Source organism: Ovis aries, chromosome 2, assembly GCF_016772045.2.
Source record: "Ovis aries strain OAR_USU_Benz2616 breed Rambouillet chromosome 2, ARS-UI_Ramb_v3.0, whole genome shotgun sequence".
Taxonomy (NCBI): domain Eukaryota; kingdom Metazoa; phylum Chordata; class Mammalia; order Artiodactyla; family Bovidae; genus Ovis; species Ovis aries.
In genome coordinates this window covers 137258879-137283271 of record NC_056055.1, presented here as the reverse complement: position 1 = coordinate 137283271, position 24393 = coordinate 137258879, and the positions used below count along the sequence as shown (strand labels likewise).

Genomic DNA, 24393 nt, shown 5'->3' with positions numbered 1-24393 from the left:
CAGATTTCATTCAATGCTTTTACATTACATATATTAAGGTACCTATGTGAATTTTTATGCTTTTACACTTAACTGACTTTTTCAACTTCTGTTGAAAATGAATTTCTGTTGATCAGATTTTATAAGAATGTCTATGACACTTGTGTAAAACTCCAAACTAGGAACTTCTAGGCTGGTTAGAGAATACTGCATGCAGTAACCTCAACATGCACACTGAGCCGTTGCCGGAAGCTTTTAGTAAGTAACACGTTTCAAATGTGTGCTCTATTTTAAAATGTATGTAGATGGTTTTATGATTGATAAAATACAAATCCAGTATAGAGTATGGTTTAATTTGTAGTGAACTTTTTGCCATTGTAGATTTTTCTCAAATAATGGATTCCCCAAAAAGTGCCTGATGTAGTTCCTGCTTTTCCTCTCAGGCTCTGTCAACAGAATCAATAGAAAGACTCCCGGTGTATAACAAAGCTGCCTGGAAGCATTACAACACCAACCACGAGGCTGACGACTGGTGTGTCCCCAGCAGAGAACCAAAAGACATGACGACATTCCGCAGTGCCTAGACACACTTGGGACCCCTGGAAAAATCTGGTTGTGGCTTTTTATTAAATTTGGAAGGGGTGGTATCAGAACTACGTTATACCAAATACTTCATGCGTCGTGTTCACAGTTAACTATTTGGATAGGTAGCATAGGTGGAAGATTAATTTCATTTACACTTGGTGAATCTCGTAAAGGACGAAGTTGTACCTATTTTACACCTATATTTTCACAGTTAATTGAACATATTTTTAAGCAACAGTAGTTTTGGTCAACTTTCTCTTTACGATAGACTTCAGAAGCGTGAAGTCTGCATTTCTATAGGAAGCTGTGTGGTCGTTTTTTAAAAAAATACTTTTATGTCTGCTAGAAACAGTTCCTTAATACTGAGTAGGCGGTTAGCCATCTTTCTGTTTTAGAAGAGTTCTGCCAGATTTGATTTAGTAACGACAGATGCAGTAAGAATGATCCTCAGACTGCGATTAAGGCAGCAAACAGGCACCCTGTAAGTGTATACAGCCAGCCACCTTTCAGCATCTACATGCATTGTCTTCACTCTGAAGTTAATTCATCATTTTTAAATTTTATTGCAAAGACTAGTTTCCTACTGAGTTAAGCCAAGATCATGGGCAGTCTACTTTGAATGTGCTTATGATTAATGCAGTGGGAAATTTTTGTACTAAAAATGACTAGCTGCTAAAATTCTAAATTGAATTTAAGAAATTGAGGGCAGAACATTGAATCCTAGAAACTATACTAATGATTGTTGAGATTACCTGGGGGAGCTTTTGAGAGGGTTTTTCTGGGTCCTACTCCAGACATACAGAATCAGACTGTAGCCGTAGCCCAGAAATCTCAATTTTTACAACACTTCCTAGATGAGTCTGATGCCTTGCCTAGTTAGAAAATCACACTTTTAAAGTGAGTAATGAAGATACGACATTTGCTAAAGCAACAGATCTTTAGGTTTTGGTTTTCATCTGTGGAAAGGTCAGACTTCTGGACTCTAAGAGACACAAAATGTTGCAACTAGAAGCATAATTAGAAGCAGGAGACAGGTTGACAACAGGAGGAAAGTCACGGAACCAAAGGATTAAAACCATAAATGCACGAGTATTGACGAAAAACATGTTGTAAAACATATCTATCTATACTTGATCAGGATATCTATACTTCCTCAGGAAAGAAAGTCACCTTGGGCTTATCACAAAAATCATTTGCATTCATATGGTAATTTGTAGTGTACAAATTTTTGGTGTATCTAGTATATAATGATAACTCTGTCAGGCTTAAGAAATACCAAACAGGTGGTATCATCTTTGTTTTGAGACTCAAGAGTATGGCCCAAAGCTGCCCCGATGGAGTCAGGTCTCAAGCAATATCTGCCAATCACCGTCAGCCACCTAGCCTAGGAGAGCAGGATGCCGCGAGACTTAAGTTGTTAGTCTTCCCTCATCTTTTAAGGTGACAGGGAAATATATTGAGAATAAATTTTAAAGTAAGATTTTAAATGTTTAGAGAAGAGCTATAATACTTAAATGGGGAAATTTATGGAGAAAATACAAGTCGAAACACCTCATTCTCAAAAGGGTTATGCAAGCTTAACAATTCTACACAAATTTGTAAATAGGAAGGGACGTTAAAGAGCTGTTAGCCCTGGACCCTCAGGTAAGAAAGGAGGATCTTGAGGCTGCAGGTGTATGGAGTTTGCCCGGGGCTGATTAGCTAATGCGACCGACATTGGGAAGAGATCTTTGACCTGTTACTCCTTAATTATGCATTTTATGGGAAACAATAGGATACGCCAGTGGATGGTTTGTATTAGCTAAATGTGTTACAATTTTTTAGCTTAAAATTATACTTTTCTTGTAGTGATGAAATATTTTAAAATCCTCTGAATCAAAGTGTTTGCTTTCTTTCCTAAATGAAACATTTGTACAACTGACATAAATTTGATATTTTTATTTATGAAACAACCCCCCACACACACACAAAGTGAAAATTTCTCTAAGAGGTAAGAAGTGATGTTTTCAAAGGAGAAGTGAAATCTTTTCCTTTTTAGCTTCTTTTTAAGGTATAATGGTTTTTTACTTTGTTACTGTGGTTAAGGGACAGAAAATTACATACAGAAGTATTTGGGGAGGGGGATGCTTTCTCCTAGCCGGTTTTAAATTACTGTGCTACCTGAGAAGTTTTTTAGAGTCTTACACTCTCTTTCCCACCAGCATTTAGTATGATGCTATGTAGATTTTTAAAATATACTGAAGGGTAAGAAGTGATACTAAGTGATTTTTGTAACCTGGGCATTAAATGAGTGTGCCAACATTTTTTAGGAAGAATCACAAAAAAATATTCTGGCCTATAATTAAAATATTAGCTGGCTTTAGATGTCTTCATACTTAATAGTAATCACTTTCTTGCACTGTGAAGTTTTTACATGAAGATGTTGAAGTGGCAGTCTACCCTATTATTTTTTATAAAATGTTTCGTGTATGGTAATAAATGGAAAACGTGGATCAACTCTTATCCTGAAAATAAAGTTACCCAGTTTAGGTTTTTAAAAATATAATTGTTTTAAAAATAAAGGTCTCTCCTCATCAAGAGTCAGCATTTTGTAAATATACAAGAAATTGCAGGTGGGTGGCTCATACTGCCCCTCACTACACTTGGTAGAGGAAGTGTTTTAAACTGAGATTTCCAAATTCTGATGGCAAGAGCAAGTGGTAGAGTTTGTATGGTTTGAGTTATGCTAGATTTCCGTTATCCACACATCTGCGGATGACTCACTTACTACGTAAATGAACATTAACATTTTCTGTCATGTGATTTTTTTTAGAGGTTATGTGAGTGTACACTTTGAATAACTTTTCACAGCATAAGTATATAGGAAAAGGCTTAATTTGACCAGCATTGCCCTTTGTTTGTACCAGCTGTAAGTCAGAATTAAACTCCTTTAATCCAAGATAGGTCCCTGTCCTGTTCCTGATTGATGGGATATGACCATCAGTCTTGCCTTCATTGCTGAAACCAACAAGTTCCATGATAAGACTGTGTAAGTAAAGACCAGGGAAAAGACTACTAATGTTATGGGCCCTTTGTGGCCTTGTGAGCAGCCAGTTGGAGAGGAAGCCAAAAAACAAGTCAACCAACTTCAACTTGTACCTTAATTTCTGTGCCATAACTGTGAAGTTTTAACAGGTGAAGAGGAACTAAAAATCTTGATGAAAGTGAAAGAGGAGAGTGAAAAGGTTGGCTTAAAGCTCAACATCCAGAAAACGAAGATCATGGCATCTGGTCCCATCACTTCATGGGAAATAGATGGGGAAACAGTGGAAACCGTGTCAGACTTTATTTTTGGGGGCTCCAAAATCACTGCAGATGGTGACTGCAGCCATGAAATTAAAAGATGCTTACTCCTTGGAAGGAAAGTTATGACCAACCTAGATAGCATATTGAAAAGCAGAGACATTACTTTGCCAACAAAGGTCTGTCTAGTCAAGGCTATGGTTTTTCCAGTAGTCATGTATGGATGTGAGAGTTGGACTGTGAAGAAAGCTGAGCGCCAAAGAATTGATGCTTTTGAACTGTGGTGTTGGAGAAGACTCTTGAGAGTCCCTTGGACTGCAAGGAGATCCAGCCAGTCCATTCTGAAGGAGATCGGCCCTGGGATTTCTTTGGAAGGAATGATGCTAAAGCTGGGAAACTCCAGTACTTTGGCCACGTCATGCGAAGAGTAGACTCATTGGAAAAGACTCTGATGCTGGGAGGGATTGGGGGCAGGAGGAGAAGGGGCCAACAGAGGGTGAGATGGCTGGATGCCATCACTGACTCGATGGATGTGAGTTTGAGTGAACTCCGGGAGTTGGTAATGGACAGGGAGGCCTGGCGTGCTGAGATTCATGGGGTCACAAAGAGTCGGACATGACTGAGCGACTGAACTGAATGAGAGTTGTGTTAGGCTGGTTTGCCAATAGTTTTTCTTGAAGAAACTTTTTTTCAGCATACTGTATATGATTAATTTCTGGCCCCCAAATGAATTTTCTTATAGCTAAACCCAGTGCACTTGAAAAAATGTGGTGTGGAGAACTTTATATGTATCAAAAAAGAACGCACCACTGGTTTGGTTGGTCCTGGCATTCTTAAACTACTGCACCTTTTGTTCTACTTACACATTTGGAGAGAAATAGGCATGTCATACCACACACTCTGCACATTCCTTCAGCAGTCACTAACCATAGGCTTCTAACAGTAAGAATGCCAGTTTTTGAAAATTGTATAACATGAGATTTAGTCTGTATTCATATATGCATGTGCTTGTCAAATAGTAAACAATATATTAATCATTATTATTATTATTAACACTTTCCTCACTGGTGCCAATATTATAATTAGTCCAACTATATTACATTCAGAACAGAGGTTCCATTTTAGTGGGGTTTGGAATGTGTTTCTAAGTCCCTTCATCCTGGGGCAAGATTGCCAGTTTTTGCTGCAAAACTTGTCTTTTCTTGTCTTGGAAAAGCTGTTATTTATACTGAGGAACAGCGGCAGCTATCTTTTACTTTGTTAGGAGGAGATTTTTAAGCAAAACTATACCGTGTTCATCCCAGTAAGGTCAACCAGAGAACTTTCATTTGAATGTTACACTCACTCGGTTAATTTTGTGCGAGTCTGTGAGTCAAGACAAATCAAGACAATGTGCTACAGTTGTCACACAGAATATTGTCAGCACTTTATAAAACTCCTATACCAGAAAAAATTCCAGGCCAGTATCACTGATGAACGTAGACACAAAAAGAATCAAAATACTAGCCAATAAAAGCCAACAATGTATTAAAAGGGTCATACACCATGAGCACGTGGGCTTTATCCCAAGGGGGCAGGAATTCTTCCATACCCGCAAATGAATCAGTATGACACACCACATCAACGAACTAGAAGAATTAAATCCATATGATCATCTCAGTAGATGCAGGAAAATTTCCCAAAATTCGACACCCATCTATGATAAAACTCCAGAACATGGACATAGAGGGCACATACCTCAACATGACAAAGACCACATATGACAAACCCACAGCTAACCTCATTCTCAGTGGGGCAAAGCTAAAAGCATATCCTCTGAGATCAGGAACAAGACAAGAAGGTCCGCTGTTGCCACTTTTATTCAACCTAGTTTTGGGAGTCCTAGCCACAGCAATCAGAGAGGAAAAGAAAGAAAGGGACTCCAAAGTGGAAAAGAAGTAAAACTCAATTTTCATAGATGACATGATGGTATACATAGAAAATTCTAAAGATGCCACCAGGAAGCTATTAGAGCTCATCAGTGAATCTGTTTGGTAAAGCCAACCCTCTCTAGCTGTGGAGTGGCAAATTAAATTCTGGAGGAAAAGTTCCCTTTCATCGTGAAAGGGACCCTCAGTGACCAACAAAATAACCAGTAGGAACAATCATTAGATTGTCTGGTGATCATTTTCTGTGGTGCACAGCTGACCTTGATTATTGTTACTGGGTCCCAATATGTCTTCACAAGGACTTAGTTAACCAATGGGAAGGTAGAGCTAAGTCCTTGTAAGCAATGTCTATCACTCTTTAATGTATATGTGAATCACCTGGAAATCTTGGTAAAACATTCTTATTCAGCAGGTCTGCAGTGAAGTCTGAGATTCTACATTTCTAACAAGCTTCTAGGTGATACTGATGCTGCTGATCCGTAGACCACACTTTGAATAGCAAGAGTTTTAAAGCCTGTGGGATAAACTGCTCAGCATCAAAAGGACAAACTGGAGAGGTTAAACTGGTTGAAGTATGAGTAGGGAGTCAGATATAGCTAGTAATTTCATGCTTAGAGTGTTAAGAAGGGCTAGGAGTGATCCATCCCTGATATCTGGAGTACTTAGTGGGGTATACCCATGAGCTTGAAGTCCTATTTCTGTTTGTTAACTTATTTTTGGTGAAATCTCAGTTTTAAGGATCTTACCCAGTGGAACATGTAAGTAATAACAGTCCCAGTTAATGCAAGGAAGTGATAGGCTTGCGTAATTTTTATCTTCATATCCACTTCATAGGAGGGTCATGGGAGATAATAGCAAATAATAGCAGCTCCACTAACATCCCGTTACCTTGTGGTGGTAAGCATGGACCCAATCCTGAAAGCTGTGGCACTTTTCAGCAATGATGGGGCAAAGAGAACTTGGGATGACCCCTTAAGCAAGGTCCAAGGGATACTTTCTCTGGTGACCCTAGATAGTGAACCAGTCTCCAGCATGTGTGTCCTGGAATAACAAATCAAAGTCAGCTAGTAATACCTCATATCTGTGACTGGAGCACTTCATTAGTGTTTTGCAGTAATGCAGCAGACGACTGCAATGATTTAGCATAATACATGACTATCCAGTAAGTAGGTAACTGCTAAGGGTATAGTAAATGAAGTTTTGTTGATAATTTGGTTAAAAAACTGATGCCCTTGTCACTATTAATGGGAAAAGATATTAAAATCAGTATCTGGAAAATTCCTACTGAGATTTTGGTTGTGATGTGTTAAATTTGTAGATCAATATGGGGAAATTTTACATCCTAACAATATTGATACTTTCAGTCTATGAACATAATATATCTCAATTTATTTAGATTGATTTTGGTTCCTTTCAGTGTTTCATAGTTTTCAGCATACAGATTCTGAACATACTAGAATTAAACATAAGTATTTTAATTTTTTGAGCTATTATCAGTTCAGTCGCTCAGTCATGTCCAACTCTTTGTGACCTCATGAATTGCAGCATGCCAGGCCTCCCTGTCCATCACCAACTCCCAGAGTCTACTCAAAACTCATGTCCATCGAGTCGGTGATGCCATCCAGCCATCTCATCCTCTGTCATCCCCTTCTCCTGCCCCCAATTCCTCCCAGCATCAGAGTCTTTTCCAATGAGTCAACTCTTCGCATGAGGTGGCCAAAGTACTGGAGTTTCAGCTTTAGCACCATTCCTTCCAATGAACACCGAGGACTGATCTCCTTTAGGATGGACTGGTTGGATCTCCTTGCAGTCCAAGGGACTCTCAAGAGTCTTCTCCAACACCACAGTTCAAAAGCATCAATTCTTCAGTGCTCGGCTTTCTTCACAGTCCAATTCTCACATCCATACACGACCACTGGAAAAACCATAGCCTTGACTAGATGGACCTTTTGGCAAAGTAATGTCTCTGCTTTTCAATATGCTATCTAGGTTGGTCATAACTTTCCTTTCAAGGAGTAAGCGTCTTTTAATTTCATGGCTGCAGTCACCATCTGCAGTGATTTTGGACCCCCCAAAATAAAGTCTGACACTGTTTCCACTGTTTCTCCATCTATTTGCCATGAAGTGATGGGATCAGATGCCATGATCTTCGTTTTCTGAATGTTGAGCTTTAAGCCAACTTTTTCACTCTCCTCTTTCACTTTCATCAAGAGGCTCTTCAGTTCCTCTTCACTTTCTGCCATAAGGGTGGTTTCATCTGCATATCTGAGGTGATTGGTACTTCTCCCAGCAATCTTGATTCCAACTTGTGCTTCTTCCAGTCCAGCATTTCTCATGATGTACTCTGCACAGAAGTTAAATAAGCAGGGTGACAATATACAGCCTTGACGTACTCCTTTTCCTATTTGGAACCAGCCTGTTGTTTCATGTCCAGTTCTAACTATTGCTTCCTGATCTGCATATAGGTTTCTTAAGAGGCAGGTCAGGTGGTCTGGTATTCCCATTTCTAAATATCCTTTAAAAATCTTTTTCTTTCCAGTTGTTCATTGTTCATACATTTCACGCTTCAAATCTCAAGTATGTCCCCTCAAAACAAATCATGGCTTCTGGGGTTTTACTGAGGACTAGACATAGCAGAATAAGATAGTTCCATCTGTGTTGACTTGGTCCTTGATGTGGTTCATAATTGAATAAATGGCAGCATGTCCAATCTAATGTTGGGCTGCCATGAACTTGACCATGGCTTGCTTTCTAGCCCTCTCCACCTAGACTACCAGTTGTTTACTTCACTTGGGAGGGATCAACAGTATCATTTTGCTGTCTCACCCCAGGGCTGTTTGAATTTTCTTGTCTTGTGCCACAATTTGGTGTGATCAGACTACTTTTCTAGTTCTGCTTTATCTGAGAATCTGGAGGTTTATATTGATTATGTCCTTATCCAAGCGTCATCTGGGGCACTCATCTCTGATACCCTCTGCCACTCATCTCCAAAATGACAGACAGGAGATGACGTTATTAAGCAATTATAAGAGGTTCAAGATCAGCCCAGACCCTCTGAGCCAGATTATACTCTGTGTGAGCATAAAATTCTATATTATTATAGATATAAAGCCACTTAGGGGAGGGAGCATCAAGATGGTGCAGTGGGAAGACCTAGAGCTCACCTTCCCCCATAAACCCATCAAAAATACACCTCCATGTAGAACAATTCTCTCATAAAACCAATTGAAAACTGGCAAAAGACCACTTACACAACCAAAGCTGAAAAAAAGATTTTCGTGTAACTGGATAGGACCAAAAGATAAAAGGCATCAGGTTGGGATCCGCACCCCTGGAAGGGATCTGTGACGCAGGGAAGGTCCACATGCACAGACTCTCGCCCTGGGGAGCCCCTTGCCTGCTGGGAGGTCTGTGGGTCAGAGAAGCTGGAGTGGCCCGGACCCTGTTTGCAAGGCGTGTGCACATGTTGCCTTGCTAGCAATCAGAGTGGAGAGAGAGCAGTGCTGACAGCCGCCACCTCCCCACCCTTTTCAGTCCCAAAGGTGTGTGGAGCAGGGCAGCTAGAATGTAGAGCAGGTAGACATTAAATCTCCAGCAGAAAGGCCCTGGGATAGGACTCTGTCTAATCGTGCGGAGACAGCCTGGAGGGCCTGGGGTGTGCTTCAGGCTGAACCTCAGAGCCCCATGTCAGCACATTCACAGGGAGACAGGTCCAGCACTGGAACCCACTGTCAGCACGTGGTGGGGGATTTTGTCAGCCCACACACAGGGCAGTGCCATGCATATCTCTGGGCAGACAGTCCCTGGAGAGGAATACATAGTGGTTGGTTACCCAGTGGGAGCTCTCCAGTGCCACCCACCCCACACTATAACTTGAGGCCAGATTTGGGGTGGACAGGTCTTGGGAGAGGCCTGTGTGCAGGCAGCTTAAGTCCCAAGTGGCAGCACAATCACCTCCATTCCTGCAGCTACCTCCATTCCTGCCGGGCCCTAGCACCAGCCCACTCCACACTGTAGCTGACGGGTTTTCAGCTTTTCTCTGTTGAGTATCATGTTGGCTATGTGTCTGAGGCCATATGACACCAAAGGAAACCATCAACAAAAAGACAACCTATATGATGGGAGAGAATACTTGCAAATGATGCAACCAACAAGTGGTTAATATCCAAACAGCTCAAATGATTCAATATCAAAAAACCCGACCTATTCACAAAATGAGCAGAAGACCCAAACAGACATTTCTCCAAAGAAGACATACAGATAGCCAACAGGCACATGAAAAGACACTTGACATCACTAGTTATTAGAGAAATGGAAGTCGAATCCACAGTGATGCCTCATAACACTGACCTGAATGGCTATCAAAAAATCTACAAATAATTAGATGCCAGAGAGGGTATGTGGAAAAGGAACCCTTGTACATTGTTGCTTGGAATGTAAATCGGTGCAGCCACTGTGGAAAACAGCATGGAGTTTCCTTAAAAAACTAAAAATAGAGCTAGCATATTATCTAGCAATCCCAGTCCCAGGCATACATCCAGAGAAAACTCTAATTCTCTAATTTGAAAAGATATATGCACCCCATTGTTCATAGCAGCACTATTTACAATATCCAAGATATGAAAAAAACCCAAGTACCCATCAACAGATGATTGGTTTAAGATGTGGTACACGTGTGATGGAATATCACTCAGCCATAAGAGAGAATGAAGTAATGCTATTTGCTGCAACATGAATGGACCTAGAGATTATCGTACTAAGGGAGGAAAGTCAGAGAAAAACAAATATAACACATGTGCAATCTAAAAAATGACACTTTTAATTTTTAAAATTATTTTAATTAGAGGCTAATTACTTTACAATATTGTGGTGATTTTTGGCATACATCAACATGAATCTGATGAATCTATATGCAAAACCCAAACTAGAAACTAAACATGGTTGCGGCTGCTGCTGCTGCTGCTAAGTCGCTTCAGTTGTTACTGAAGAGCAAAGGGAAGTATGGATAAATTGTGAGTATGAGATTAACAGATATGATCTACTACACATGAAATAGATAAACAACAAGGATTTACCGTATAGCACAGGGAACTCTATTCAGTATCTTGTAATAACCTTTAATGGAAAATAATCTAAAAATACATATAACAAATTACTTTGTTGTATGCCTAAAACTAATATTTTTAATCAGCTATATTTCCATTAAAAATACATAAAACATTTAATTTTGTGAATATCTTCATGGGTGGCATCTCTGGTGCCCCCTCTAAGATAGGTCAGTGGCTAAGCATACTTCCTGGGAAGTGATGCCGGGAAGCATGCAGGCCAATTTAACAAGTGATGGAGTATATACTCCAAATAATATTGACCACCCCAAAGAAATGGTGTTGTTGTGAAACCAAGCCTTTGCCTGGTCTTCTGATAAAATGTGCTTAGGTTTAAATTCTCAGTCAATATCCATGACATTCACATGGCAAGGAGGATGTAGTAAGTCATATAGTCATACCATCTCTTGAATGGCCTTCTCTAGTTTACTAAATCTCCATATTAGGAGTCGTGCTTCCTCAAGTGTACTTTGCTGCTAGCAGACAGACAGTAACCTGCGTGTTAGCGATTAGAAAGCCTGCACTAAGAAACGTGAACAAGTTCTACGCGATGTCCCATATGCTGCTGTGAATCACGCAAGTCTGTCTGCTTTTCAGAGGGCATCGTGGTTGCAAGGAGCATGTTTGTGAAATGACATTGGCATTCACGCGACAGGAAAGTCAAGTGCCTAGATCTTAGTGCTCAGAGGTGGCGGAACACGGTGGCGAGTTTTTCCTCTTTCCCTTTGTTGTTGTCGTTTTTACTTTTTCTTCTTGAGGCGAAAGTCATGTAACCTAAAACTAACCATTTTAGAGTAATTCAGCGGCATCCAGTACAGCTGTGCAAACACCACTTCTCTCTAGTTCCGAAACATTTTCATCAGCCTGAAGGAAGCCCTGCGCTATTAAGCCGTGGTGGTTTCTTTCTCATGTCAGTTTTGTAGTAAGATTTGGGGTATTATTCCTGGGAGCTTATCCTAGAGTCATTTTCTGCAGTGGTAAATTACCTAAGATTGAAAATATACAAGGGTAATCCTATAGAACAGTTTGTGCCTAGTGTTGTTTGTGGATACTTTATCTCCCAGAGGAACGTTTTAAACCAGCCAAAGACTAAAGCAATATGCTTACATTTTGTGTCCATTTTAAATTCAAAATCCAACATCAGTTCAGTTCCGTTGCTCAGCCGTGTCCGACTCGTTGCGACCCCATGAATCGCAGCACACCAGGCCTCCCTGTCCATCACCAACTCCCGGAGTTCACTGAGACTCACGTCCATCGGGTCGGTGATGCCAGCCAGCCATCCCATCCTCTATCGAACATAGTAAGTGCATTTTCTTTTTTAATTTTGTGTGTTTGGAAATTCAGTCAAACAATTGTGAAAATGTGATTGGGTAAGTTATGCGTATAGTTCTTTCTCAAATCCCTGCTGTTCATACTTTTCTCCAAGATGTAGTTTGACCCAGTCAAGAATGATGGCTTCAGTATGCTCTTGGTTATCTTGGCTTTCCTGGGTTTGCCTCAAACAAACATAAGATGCGGCGTTAGCCTGAGGCAAGCCAGCTCTCACTGCGTTGGCAATGTCATCACTGCGGCTACAGTCTACCTCACGGTGCCAAGCTCTGTGTGCTTTCTGACTGCTGGAATGAAGTGAAGTGCTCCTCCCCAGCAGTCATGACAGTGAACCTAGGAGTATGGCACTTGGAATGAGGTTGGCCGCACTCCACGTAGAGGCTGATCCCACGTCTAGCCAAAGTGGGGCCAGCCCTAAATGAGCAGGTTGGGCAGCAGTCAACTTTAAGGACCTTGCAGGCAGCAGGTGAGGGATGGGGAGCAGAAAGAAGGGGATCTCCCAGAAAGAGAATAAGAATTGGCAACTGACATTTGGAATCTGCAACTTTCAGTTCAGGACAGTGTATACTTCCTCTCCAGTATGTTTCTTGGGCAATTATCGGGAAAAAATTACTTTTGAAGGGAGCTATGTTTAGTGGTAGACCATAGTTGTCCAAGTCCTATGAGACGGTATGTAGTTTTCATAGTGTAAAGCAAAAAATTTCAGTAATTGTCTAAGGATTACTAATAGTAGCCTAGCTAATACTTGACTCACCTGAGGGTAAGGTGCCTAAGGCAAAAAGGTCAATTCAAAAATTCCATAATACTTAATTGCATGTTTATGAGTCACTGTATTTTTAGTCTGTCCATGTGAAACCAAATCCATATGGTAATCAAAGGCTGTTTTACCACCTCCAAACTTGTTTTTTAATTTATTTTGAATTTGTTTCTTTGCTTGTTCCATTTCCTTCTGTTTGATTAAAGTCATTAGTATTCTTTTGTATTATATAATTCATCTGTGTGTCAGGCACCCAGGCCTTTTGAGAAAAAATAAGCTATTTGAATATGAAAGTGAAAGTGTTAATCACTCAGTTGCCTTGGACTCTTTGTGACCCCATGGGTTGTAGCTTGCCAGGCTCCTATGTCCATGGAATCCTCCAGGCAAGAATACTAGAGAGGGTTACCATTTCCTTCTCCAGGAGATTTTCCCGACCCAGGGATCAAACGTGTGTCTCCCACATGTGTAGGCAGATTTTTTACTGTCTGAGCCACCAGGGAAGCCAGGTGAATATAAGATTTGCTGTTTAATGAACATGCATTTTTTGAGTGTCTGCTGTAGAGCAGGCTTAATGAAAGGCACTAGGCCTAAAAAAGACAAGAAAAGCACCCTCCTCAGATGGCTTTCCTAGGTCATGGAATTAAATTTCTCTGTCCCAGTATCATTGAATTGCCACTCAGTTGATTGGGTTCCTTTTCTATTAGAATGTTTGGAGGGTCATGGATAATTGGATATTTTCATAAACCACATTAAAGTGTATACTTTTAAATTTCTATAATGAAAAAAAGAATGTAAGTCCCAAATCATGGATTATTGTGAGTTATTATAAAAGCTGAAAGTATTCTTACCTCAGACCTATGTTTCTTCAAGTGCCTTTGAAAGCACCCTAAATGCACTTTTAATTTTCAATCAGCAGATAGCAGCAGTTGAATTCAAAACAAAGTTACAATAGTGTTCTGTTTAACGCTATGAAAAGTACACTCAAAATTTTTAGAAAATGATTCTTAAGTGAAAACAACACATTGAAACTGAAGATTCTCCTGTTTGTCTCAGAAGGGGGAACACTGCAATTCTTTGATCAATTATCTTTAATTGAACAAAGTAAAAGACTGATTTTCCCATTCCTCAGTGTTCTCAAACAACTGGCTTTTTCCCTATTAAGTATCATATTAAACAATCCAAGATTTTCTTTTCAATAAAGGAAATAAAATTTACATTTTTCTCTGATTAACTTTTACCAGGAGCATTGTAATTAAGTTAATTTGATTTACTGCAATTTATAATGGCACCCCACTGCAGTACTCTGGCCTGGAAAATCCCATGGATGGAGGAGCCTGGTAGGCTGCAGTCCATGGGGTCGCGAAGAGTCGGACACGACTGAGCGACTTCACTTTTCACTTTCATGCATTGGAGAAGGAAATGGCAGCCCACTCCAGTGTTTTTGCCTGGAAAATCCCAGGGACGGGGGAGCCTGGTTGGCTGCCGTCTATGGGGTCGCACAGAGTCAGACACGACTGAAGTGACTTAGCAGCAGCAGCAGCATAGTGTTACTGCTGCCAGCATTACACTAGCCAAAACACCCTATAAAATCAAGACCACACAGAAGAAATACTCCCAAACGATTCAGAGATGTAAAACAGGAAACATTCTTGAATACTAGGTTTATAAAACGAATATATGCATTTTCTTAAATGCTCATCATCATTGGAAGGCATATTTATCCTGCTATTTGTATTTGTGTATGAGACCAATACAACTGTAAAAATACAAACACGTATCCAGAGTATTGGGGCTGCCCTGGTGGCTCAGTGGTAAAGAATCTACCTACCAACGCAGAAGACATGAGTTCGATCCCTGGGTCGAGAAAATCCCCTGGAGAAGGAAGTGGCAACCCACTCTAGTATTCTTACCTGGGAAGCCCCATGGACAGAGGAGCCTGGGGGGGCTACAGTCCATGAGGTTGAAAAGAGTCAGACATGAATTAGTGACAAAACAACAATCTGGAGTATTATTTCAATAGCAGAAGAGGTTTCAATTTTCTAGACTCCATGTATGATAGGACCTTGAGGTTTGAGTCGCATAAAAATTGAATCATTTACTTTCAATAATCTGAAAAGAGAACCAATAAAGTCAGAAACTTGGGATGAAAGAAAGAAAAACCAATAAACAAGGCCCTCAGTGTTACACTTAGCAATGGTTTAAATTCATGATTAACAAGTCCATAATAGTTAAATCCTGAGTAGAAGATACTTCACACTCTGCAAATGTCTCAAATTACTAGTAAAATCTGCATATTATATGTGACTCTCGTGTTTAATGTTTTCCTTTTTCCTTTAAAAACAGCCAGAGAAAAACTACAAAATATCAAAACTCAACCAGCATGAATTAATCTACATGATTCTTTAAACATGAAATTTGTAGCCTGAAAGCCAAAAAGAGAATCTCCAGGCCCAGATTGTTCCACAGGAAAATTCTATCAAATGTTTAAAGATATTAATGTATGTTTTACATAAACAAATTAATGTTTTATATACTCTTCCAGAAAATAGAAGGAAAGGGGGCACTTTCCAAATCATTTTATAAAGCCAGTATTATTCTGATACCAAAACCAGACAAAAACAGTACAAAAAGCAATCTACACACCAATTTCTCTCAAGAACTTAGATGCAGAACTTCCCTGGTAGTCCAGTGGTTGCAAGTCCACATGCCAGTACAGGGGAAACAGGTTCCACTGGTTCAGGAAGATCTTGTGTCCCACAGCTGCTGCTGCTAAGTCACTTCAGTCATGTGCGACTCTGTGTGACCCCATAGATGGCAGCCCACCAGGCTCCCTGTCCCTGGGATTCTCCAGGCAAGAACACTGGAGTGGGTTGCCATTTCCTTCTCCAATGCATGAAAGTGAAAAGTGAAGTCGCTCAGTTGTGTCCGACCTTCAGCGAGACCATGGACTGCAGCCTACCAGGCTCCTTGATCCATGGGATTTTCCAGGCAAGAGTACACAGGCAGGGCAACTAAACCCATGTGCCATAACTACTGAAGCCCAAGCACCCTAGACCCTGTGCTTAACAATAAAAGAAGACACCGTAATGAGAAGCCTGTGTACTCCAACTAGAATGTAGCCCCTGCTTGCCGCAGCTGGAGGAAGCCCATGTGCAGCAATGAAGAAACAAAAAAGAACTTAGATGCAAAATCCTCGATAAAATATTAGCAAAGCAAATCCAACAATTCGTTAAAAAAAAAGCATAAACCATTACCAAGTGGCATTTATTTCACATAGGCAAGGATAGTTCAACATTTAAAAAACATATAAACAGGCTAAAGAAGAAAAATCAATGATAGGAAAAGCATTTGACTAAATCCAACCTCATGAAAAATAGTCAGGGATCCACACCTTGGGAGCTGGTAGTGTTGACTCCACTCTCAGGCAACTTTTCCTGTTCTTGATATACTCCTTACTGGCCTGCAAGCCAAGGCTTGCAAGCCTTGTAGTTGCCCAGCCTCAAGACCAAAGAAAGAGCCCAGAGATGGCAACTGAGACATCAATGGTTTATTGGATAGGGGATCTTACACCCACCTCTGAAGCAAAAGGTCCTGGGGCAACATCCCACTGTAGATGGCAGACAGGACATGGCGTCTAGTGGGCATGGGGGTAAGGAAGCTATCATTCACAGGCAGAATTGACGTCAGATTGGCTCATCAGTTACCAGGGAAATCACAGTCTAGGGCATGTCCTTAAAATCTCCTCAGACTAACTACCCTCACAACCATCCCGAGGGCGGATGTATCCCTTTAATAAACTAGCAGGAGGAGTCATTCTAGAGCAATCGATAGGTGGCAGAGTGGGAGGGGAAATCATGTCCACCAGGCACTGGTCAAGCAGGGGATGTACAGAGAGCAAGAGAATAGCCATCCTGAGTGGCCTGATGGTACGCTACGTAAGAAAAATGTATTTCATACCCATTGACTCAGATTTCAAAAGAAATACATGAATGGAAATGGTATAAATCAAACAGATTTATCATCATTTTCCAAGTCATGTGTTAGAAATGTGATTCTTTTCACCTAGAGAAAATAGTACTTTCTCTAAATAAATAAAGTAGTTACAAAGTTCACAATTACTCCTATGGTATACACTTTACTGCTGCTAAGCTGCTAAGTCTCTTCAGTCGTGTCTGACTCTGCGACCCCATAGACGGCAGCCCACCAGGCTCCCCTGTCCCTGGGATTCTCCAGGCAAGAACACTGGAGTGGGGTGCCATTTCCTTCTCCAATGCATGAAAGTGAAAAGTGAAAGTGAAAAGTGAAAGTGAAGTTGCTCAGTCGTGTCCGACCCTCAGCGATCCCATGGACTGCAGCCTACCAGGCTCCTCCATCCATGGGATTTTCCAGGCAAGAGTACTGGAGTAGGTTGCCATTGCCTTCTCCAATACACTTTACTGGACTAAGCTAATAAACACTGTAACATTTCTGTTCCCAAGATCCACCATTGTACATTAACATTTGAATGAACACATTCATTATATAGCCAGGATAGCAATTTCCAGATCTAGTATTAATGCACTTCCTGGCTAAAGCTGAAACTCTTAAGAGCAATTAACTAATTCATGAGTTAATATTGTTTAGACATCAGCCTTTAGAACTAAATGGGATAATGTATGTAAAATGCTTAGCACATTTCCTGCCATAGAGTCAGTACTCAATAAATGATAGCCACTAATATCAGTATTATCAAGTAATGATGCCATGAGGTTTTCTACATTGAATATTACCACTTGTAAAAAATTTTTTTTAATGTAAAGCATTTTCAAGCTATGGATACATTTCTCAAATCCATGGTTTTATATGATGGAAACATTTGCTTGCTTTCAAAAGCCCAATCACTACTGTAGCAATCCAAAGTCAATTAAAATAGTTACTAATAGGTTTTCCCTTTAGTGGACTTCAGTCATCTACATACTATATATGCATGTCACTAAAAACAAATGCTACCATCCAGCATTTTACTTAAACATGTGGCAATTGGGTACTGGGGGAAGCTGACACCAGACAGAGATAGGAGGGCAAAAGGCTGATTGAAGGGTAGCCAAAAGAGAGTTTAGAGATGATGAACTGGGGAGGAAACAGCACTGGGGAGAGACAGCCTCAGACTATGACAGCGGGACTGACAGTCTTGGCTAAGAGCATAATGGGGAGCTCAAGAGCAGAGCTTGCCCGTGAGGATCCCCACTAAGGGCAGAAATGGCCGCTACCTTCACCATGCCGAGCCAGAGACCGAGGCCTACCCTGGATGAGTGGCCTTTTTTGAAGGCTGAAGCAGAGTCTGAAGGCACCCACAGACGGAGCTTGTTGGCTAACTGCACTTTTTACAGCTGATGAGAGATTCTTACATAATGAGGTATGAGGAAGTCATCCTGAGTTACACACAAGCTAACTTGAATTTTATGCTAACACATTCTGTTTGCAGCCTATCAAACATACATTGTACATCTGCTTTAATTATTAAGGAAAAAGGTGACTGACCAGCAGAGAAGAACGTCCATGTTGAAGACAAAGATTAAATGCCTCCTTTCCTGGGATGCCCATGCTGGTTTTCCTTCAGTGATAAAACTCCCTTTCCAGGTGTCCAGGCCACACTGACTTGCTGTGTATGTGCTGATTGGCTTTTTTTTTTTTTTTTAACATTTAAGGAACGTACCACTGACTCCTTTGATGTTCTTTGTTCTGACAAGATATACAACTGTATTGAAAAAACATGTTTCTCCAGAGTAGTTCTTCAGAGTTATCTAAGAGGCTGTCTCCTGGGCTATATCCTCAGTGTGGTTCAAATAAAACTCTTTCTTATTTCTGTTATAGATGGTTTGTTGATTATTTCTGTCGATCCAGCCAAGTGGTAAGTTTTTTTTCTGGAGGGAGACCTGAGCAGAACATTCCCATAACATCCTTAGGAGACACACTGGAGAAGACATGTAGAAGTAAAACTCCTATTTGACTTTTTTTTTTTTTTTGGCTGTGCCAGGTCCCAGCTGCTAAATGCAGGATATTTAGTTGTGGCATGTGGAATCTAGCTCCCTGAGCAGGTATCGAACCCGGGAGCACAGAGTCCTAGCCACTGGACCACCAAGGAAATCCCAACTTTTTTTTTGTATTTTAGCTATGAGTGACAGATGTTATTTCTTTTTATTGTTTTCTCTAATGTATTTCAGAAACTGAAGTGTTTTATTTTATTCCACTGTTGGCCATAGTGTGAGCCCTACACACTCCCTTCCCTTTCACCTCTAAGGGAGCGCCATTGTATGTAGCCACGCATACATTTTTAGTGTAAAGATCAGGCTGGATCTGCTCCCAAATCTTCTTCTTAGGATTCAGCTCCTTGTCAGGCTCTCCAGGGAAAGCATCAAAAGTAATTCTGTCCCCAGGAACAGATCCATTAGGAGGTGCCAAGATTTCCACTTTCTCTGGTGAACTTGCACACATCACTGTTGCCTGAGATACTACTCCCCTCATCTTTGCAGGTTTCAGGTTACAAAGTAAAACCACCATCTGATTTTGCATCTGTTCAAGAGGAACATGATTCACCAGGCCACTGACCATCGTTCTTGGGGCTATTTCTCCAACATCTACTTCTACATACAAAGAATCTGCATCAGGGTGTTTTCTGGCAGTGATGATAAAACCAATTCGAAGATCCAGATGGGAAACATCAACAGGCTTAGAGTCAGCACTTCCTGCTACTGGTTGCTGTTTTTTCTCCTTTTTCTCTCCTTTCTTTTCAGCTTTCTCGTTCATCTTCTTTTCTTCTCCTCCTCCTCCTTTTACTTGCTCTTTAGCACCAGAAGATATGGTTGTGATTGGTATAGACTGTATCTCATTTTCAGAAACTGTAGAATCAGTTTTTAGTGGAGTACCAGATGGAAATGGTATTTGTTTTACTCCATTTTGAATTTCTGCCTTAATTAGATCTTGTTTCAATCCTTCAATTTCTTTCTTCAATTTAGCATTTTCAACTTGAAGTTTCTTCTCTTCTCTCAAAGTTGCCTTCAAAATTGCTTTCTCCTTAAGAAGAGCAACTTGCTGCTTAAGATATTCAATAATTTGATCTGCCTCTGCACCCTTCTGCTCCAATCTCTTCAGAACAGCATCACCAGTTGCCATTTTTGCCAAGAAACGGCAGAAAATCATGTATCGGTGGACTGAGGCACCTCAGCAGCCTTGGCCGGGAGCAGGTAAGGAGCACCTCTGCCTCACGAAGGCAGTGAGAAAGGACCCAATCCAACTTTTTTAAATTTTTGCTGTCAAATGCCTTCCTTACTTAATTGGTTTCACTAGAGAAAGGTATTTTTTAAATCATGCTTCTGTGGAACACCTGTCAGAATTATGTAATAATCGCCTGTTTCTAATTTGGTAATATTTAGGAAAAAATCATAAAAATAAAGGTAATTGATAGAATTTTCTCAATATTGTTTTCTTCTAATGACATATCTGTTCACAAGAATTAGCACACAACAGTGACAGGAATAGCTGTTTACACTTTTTCTTGAACATAGAATAAAAGCACATCCACAAAGCTATTTACTTAAAGTATTCATTTTCTGTTAGAAAAAATCCTGCTAATTTGTTTGTTGGAATTAGATCCAATATTCATGTTTTTCTGAAAAAATGTTTAATTCTGAGAACAGAAGCACAATTTGCATTGTTTAGCTACTAGAACAAGATTTAGAACTCCTCTGTTGCTATTAAAAGTAAATAATAGAACTTTCCCAAAGATAATATGCAAAAACTATCTTTAAGATAATTATATAAAGACTTTTTAAAATAAATCCATCATGCAAAAGAATAAGCTCAGTTATCAATCAGTCATATAACATTGAGTATATAATGAAAGTAAAATACAATGTCATTGGAAAAGACTCTGATGCTGGGAGGGATTGGGGGCAGGAGGAGAAGGGGACGACAAAGGATGAGATGGCTGGATGGCATCACCGACTCGATGGACGTGAGTTTGAGTGAACTCCGGGAGTTGGTGATGGACAGGGAGGCCTGGCGCGTGCTGCGATTCATGGGGTCGCAAAGAGTTGGACATGACTGAGCGACTGAACTGAACTGAACTGAAGGGAGTAGGGCCCATAGTTCTTTGTGGTTAAACATCATTCTTAAATTAACAAGCACATCTCCTAAGTCTTATTTTGCTGTATGAGAATTCATCCATTTAGTCAACAAACATTCATGAAGCGCCTACAATGTAAGGGCATTGTAAATAGACAACTATGAACAGGTGCTTTACAAAAGAAAAATTCAGGTAGCCAAATCACATATTAAAAAGTGATCAATCTCTTTAGTAAATAAAATAGAAATTAAGACCCCATTTGAAATACTGTTGATATGTGGCTCAGATGGTAAAGAATCAGCCTGCAATGCAGGAGACTCTCAGTAGATCCCTCAATCAAGAAGATCCCCTGGAGAAGGAAATGGCAACCCACTCCAGTACTCTTTCCTGGAGAATTCCATGGACAGAGAAGCCTGGCGGGCTACAGTCCATGGGGTCATACAGAGTCGGGCACTACTGAGCGACTAACATTACTACTAGATTAAACACCTGTCAAAGCCAAGGATAAGAATGTGGAAAAACATGAATTTTCAGTGTATATTATGATGTACAGTATGTGTAAATTTATAAGTCACTTTTAAAACCAATTTGGCAATTTCTTGTAAATCTACATGGATTCCAAAATTCCACTCCTACGTATACATCCTCGAGAAATTTGCACATGTTTTGGAATGTTCATAGCAGCACTTTCTGTAGCAGCAGAAACAATTGGAAATATCCCCCAAATCCAATGACAGGAAATAAATTGTGATAGTCTATTTACTCAATGAAGTAATACGCAGCAGTGAAAATCAGTGAACTACAGCTACCCACAAGGATGAGCCTTAGAAACATAATTTTGAGTGAAAAGCAATTCCCAGAAGATTCATACTATAGTGAGACCACCACTTAAAAACAAACAAGACAAAATGTGTTGCTAAGGCATGTGCAGAACTATGTGTTTTCAAAAGTGAGAGGCTGATAAATGCAAAACTCAGGCAGATGGTTACATGGGCAGGATAGCAAGGGAGGAGAATGTGGGTTAATGTCAAATTTCAAGATTTTGTGCTGGATAACAAATTCATAGAGAGGCATAATATCATGCCACATAATTTACATGTTACATATATGTTCTTTAATAACTTACAAATATTTTAAAATTATTTGGATACTTAAAATATTTCTTTATCAAAGTATAGTTGATTTACAAGGTTGTTTTCATTTCAGGTGTACAATAAAGGACTCAGTTATACATACAAAAATTTGGAAAAAATTTAAAACAATGAAATAATGCTACCTCTTGGATAGCCTATTTCTATATCTAAATTGGTTTATAGCAGAACTGACAGTGAAACTCAGATTTGTCTCCCAGGCTAGTGATCTTGAAAAGCCCACTTTAAAATAAACAGACTAGAACAGAATAGTTACATTACATGTTCTCACTGAAGTGCTCTTTTTTAATTTATTAAAATAATGATTTGTTATAAAAATTCAAATACTTAAGAATATTAAATGAGAATAATTCTTCTGTGCACTTCTCAAATCACACAACTCCATTCCCCAGATATGATTGCTGTTAATACACTAATGTTTTCCATGCATATATGAAGATATGTGTATTTATATACATATATCTGTCAAACACATATCTGTTTAAAAATAAAAACACAAAACCTCTTTGCCTATAAATACTGTTCAATAACTTATTTTTTATTTGACAGTGACATTTTTCATGTCATGATTTTATCCATAAATCACCCTGAATACTTTTAGGGGTTTTATGGTTTTCCATTGTATTGGATACATTGGTTGAATTTAAATACTGACTTGATGACAGGTATTTAAGTTATTGCCTATTAGGGGCATTAAATGAGACTTTTCTATGTCAGTTTCAGCTGAGGCTTTCAAGTCTTCAAATGAAACAGAAGGTGCCAACTACCCCTACAATCTGAAGTGATCGCCTAGAACTCTTAGGTGGGACTTGCAGAGGAGGTCTCTATAAACTGGTTGGGGACCTGAAGTCATCATCCATCTTAAGATATAAAATTAGTGAAGTTTATATGATTGAAAAATAAAAGCTAAAACCTTAGAAGGAGATGACATTTTGAAAAACAAGAAAGATGAAGCAAAGAGTCGTTTTAGTTTACTGAAAAGAAGATGGCCAAAAGGTACAAACTTCCAGCTATGAATAAATAAGACATGAGGATACAGTGCACAGCATGGGGACCCTAGTTAATACCGGATTGCATATGTGAAAACTGCTAAGAGAATAGATTTTAAAAAGAAAAATTGATGGCCCAGGAGACACTGGTCTAATGTTTGGACTGATGGTAACATGCTATACAGTAAAGGTTAAGACATTCCATTCCTATTTTGCTTCACTTTCATAATCATTATCAGACAGGAGAGAGTAGAAGTAAAATTGGTTCAAGAGAACTGAAGCCAAAAATGAGCAGAGTTAAAAACGTATACGCACCAGGAGTCTCTAAAATAATGTATCTCCAAACTTGGAAAAATTATGTTTGGTGCAGAATTATGAGTTCTCAAATTACAAGCTCAGTTATGTGGATGTCTTAGATTGGGTTTCCTGGAAACAGAACGAAAGGGAGAACTGAGTTAGAAATTTTACTGGGGAGAGTTCTTAGGAGATAAACCTGGAAGGAAGTGAGGGAGGCAGGAATGGGCAGAGCAAGAAGTTTTCCTGCAAAGTGGTTGCATTCAGCTGACTGATTCTCAGACAGTCCTTCGGAGAATTCTAGAATTAGGCTGGCTCTTCAGAGTTGTCTCAAACTGAGGTGAGATGGTGAGGCCATTTTATTCTTGCATCAGTTAGTACTGGACAGCGGTCACTTCCTGGAGTGGGGGTGGGGGGCATAGGTTCTGAAGATCGTATTCCCAGCCGCTGGAGATTTGATGAACTGACACTAGGAAGGGAATCTGGGTGAAGTAACACAGTATCTACTTGTACTCACTAATTTCTGTTTTAAGCCTCTATTTTAGCATGACTTTCAACTTCAGTGTTATGCTCAGGCTCAAGGGAAATCATTCTGCTGGGTCCCAAGTTGCACGGGAAAGAGCAGGGCTTTGTGAGGCTATCTTTGGTTGCCTGGATACATCATTTGGATACTTCCACCCATTCTGCTCCTTCTGGGTAGGAGAAAACCCTCACGTCTTGCATCTTTCTCGGGGGAACCCATGTTTTCTTCTGGTCTTGGATTTCCAAACGTACAGAGGGTTTCTCCTTTCTCTTTTTCTAATCTGAACAAATTCATGTAGCTCAACAGACCAGAGGTAGAGATGAAGAGAAGCAGGGGGTGTGACAGCAAGAAAAGCAAACTCTGACTG

General features: G+C 40.0%; 2 protein-coding genes across 3 annotated transcripts in view; one reads left to right on the top strand and one right to left on the bottom strand.

Annotated features, from left to right (window-relative positions):
• Positions 1-3141, top strand: part of PDK1 (pyruvate dehydrogenase kinase 1) — a 46478-nt gene extending 43337 nt beyond the window's left edge. For both annotated transcript variants that reach the window (XM_004004588.5, XM_042243717.1), the window contains one exon: positions 423-3141. In XM_004004588.5, coding sequence (XP_004004637.3) covers positions 423-563 — 141 coding nt within the window. In that variant the 3' untranslated portion in view covers positions 564-3141. The remainder of the gene's footprint in view (positions 1-422) is intronic.
• On the bottom strand, positions 1767-20194 carry LOC114112144 (aminoacyl tRNA synthase complex-interacting multifunctional protein 1-like). Its single transcript, XM_042243718.2, has one exon. It carries the CDS (start codon positions 20142-20144, stop codon positions 19182-19184), a length of 963 nt encoding a protein of 320 aa, XP_042099652.1. The 5' UTR covers positions 20145-20194; the 3' UTR covers positions 1767-19181.
• Between the last annotated feature and the right edge of the window lie 4199 nt (positions 20195-24393).

What these genes read in the sequence shown, in the direction of transcription:
- LOC114112144 (XM_042243718.2), bottom strand. Translation starts at nt 20,144, where the DNA reads ATGATTTTCTGCCGTTTCTTGGCAAAAATGGCAACTGGTGATGCTGTT.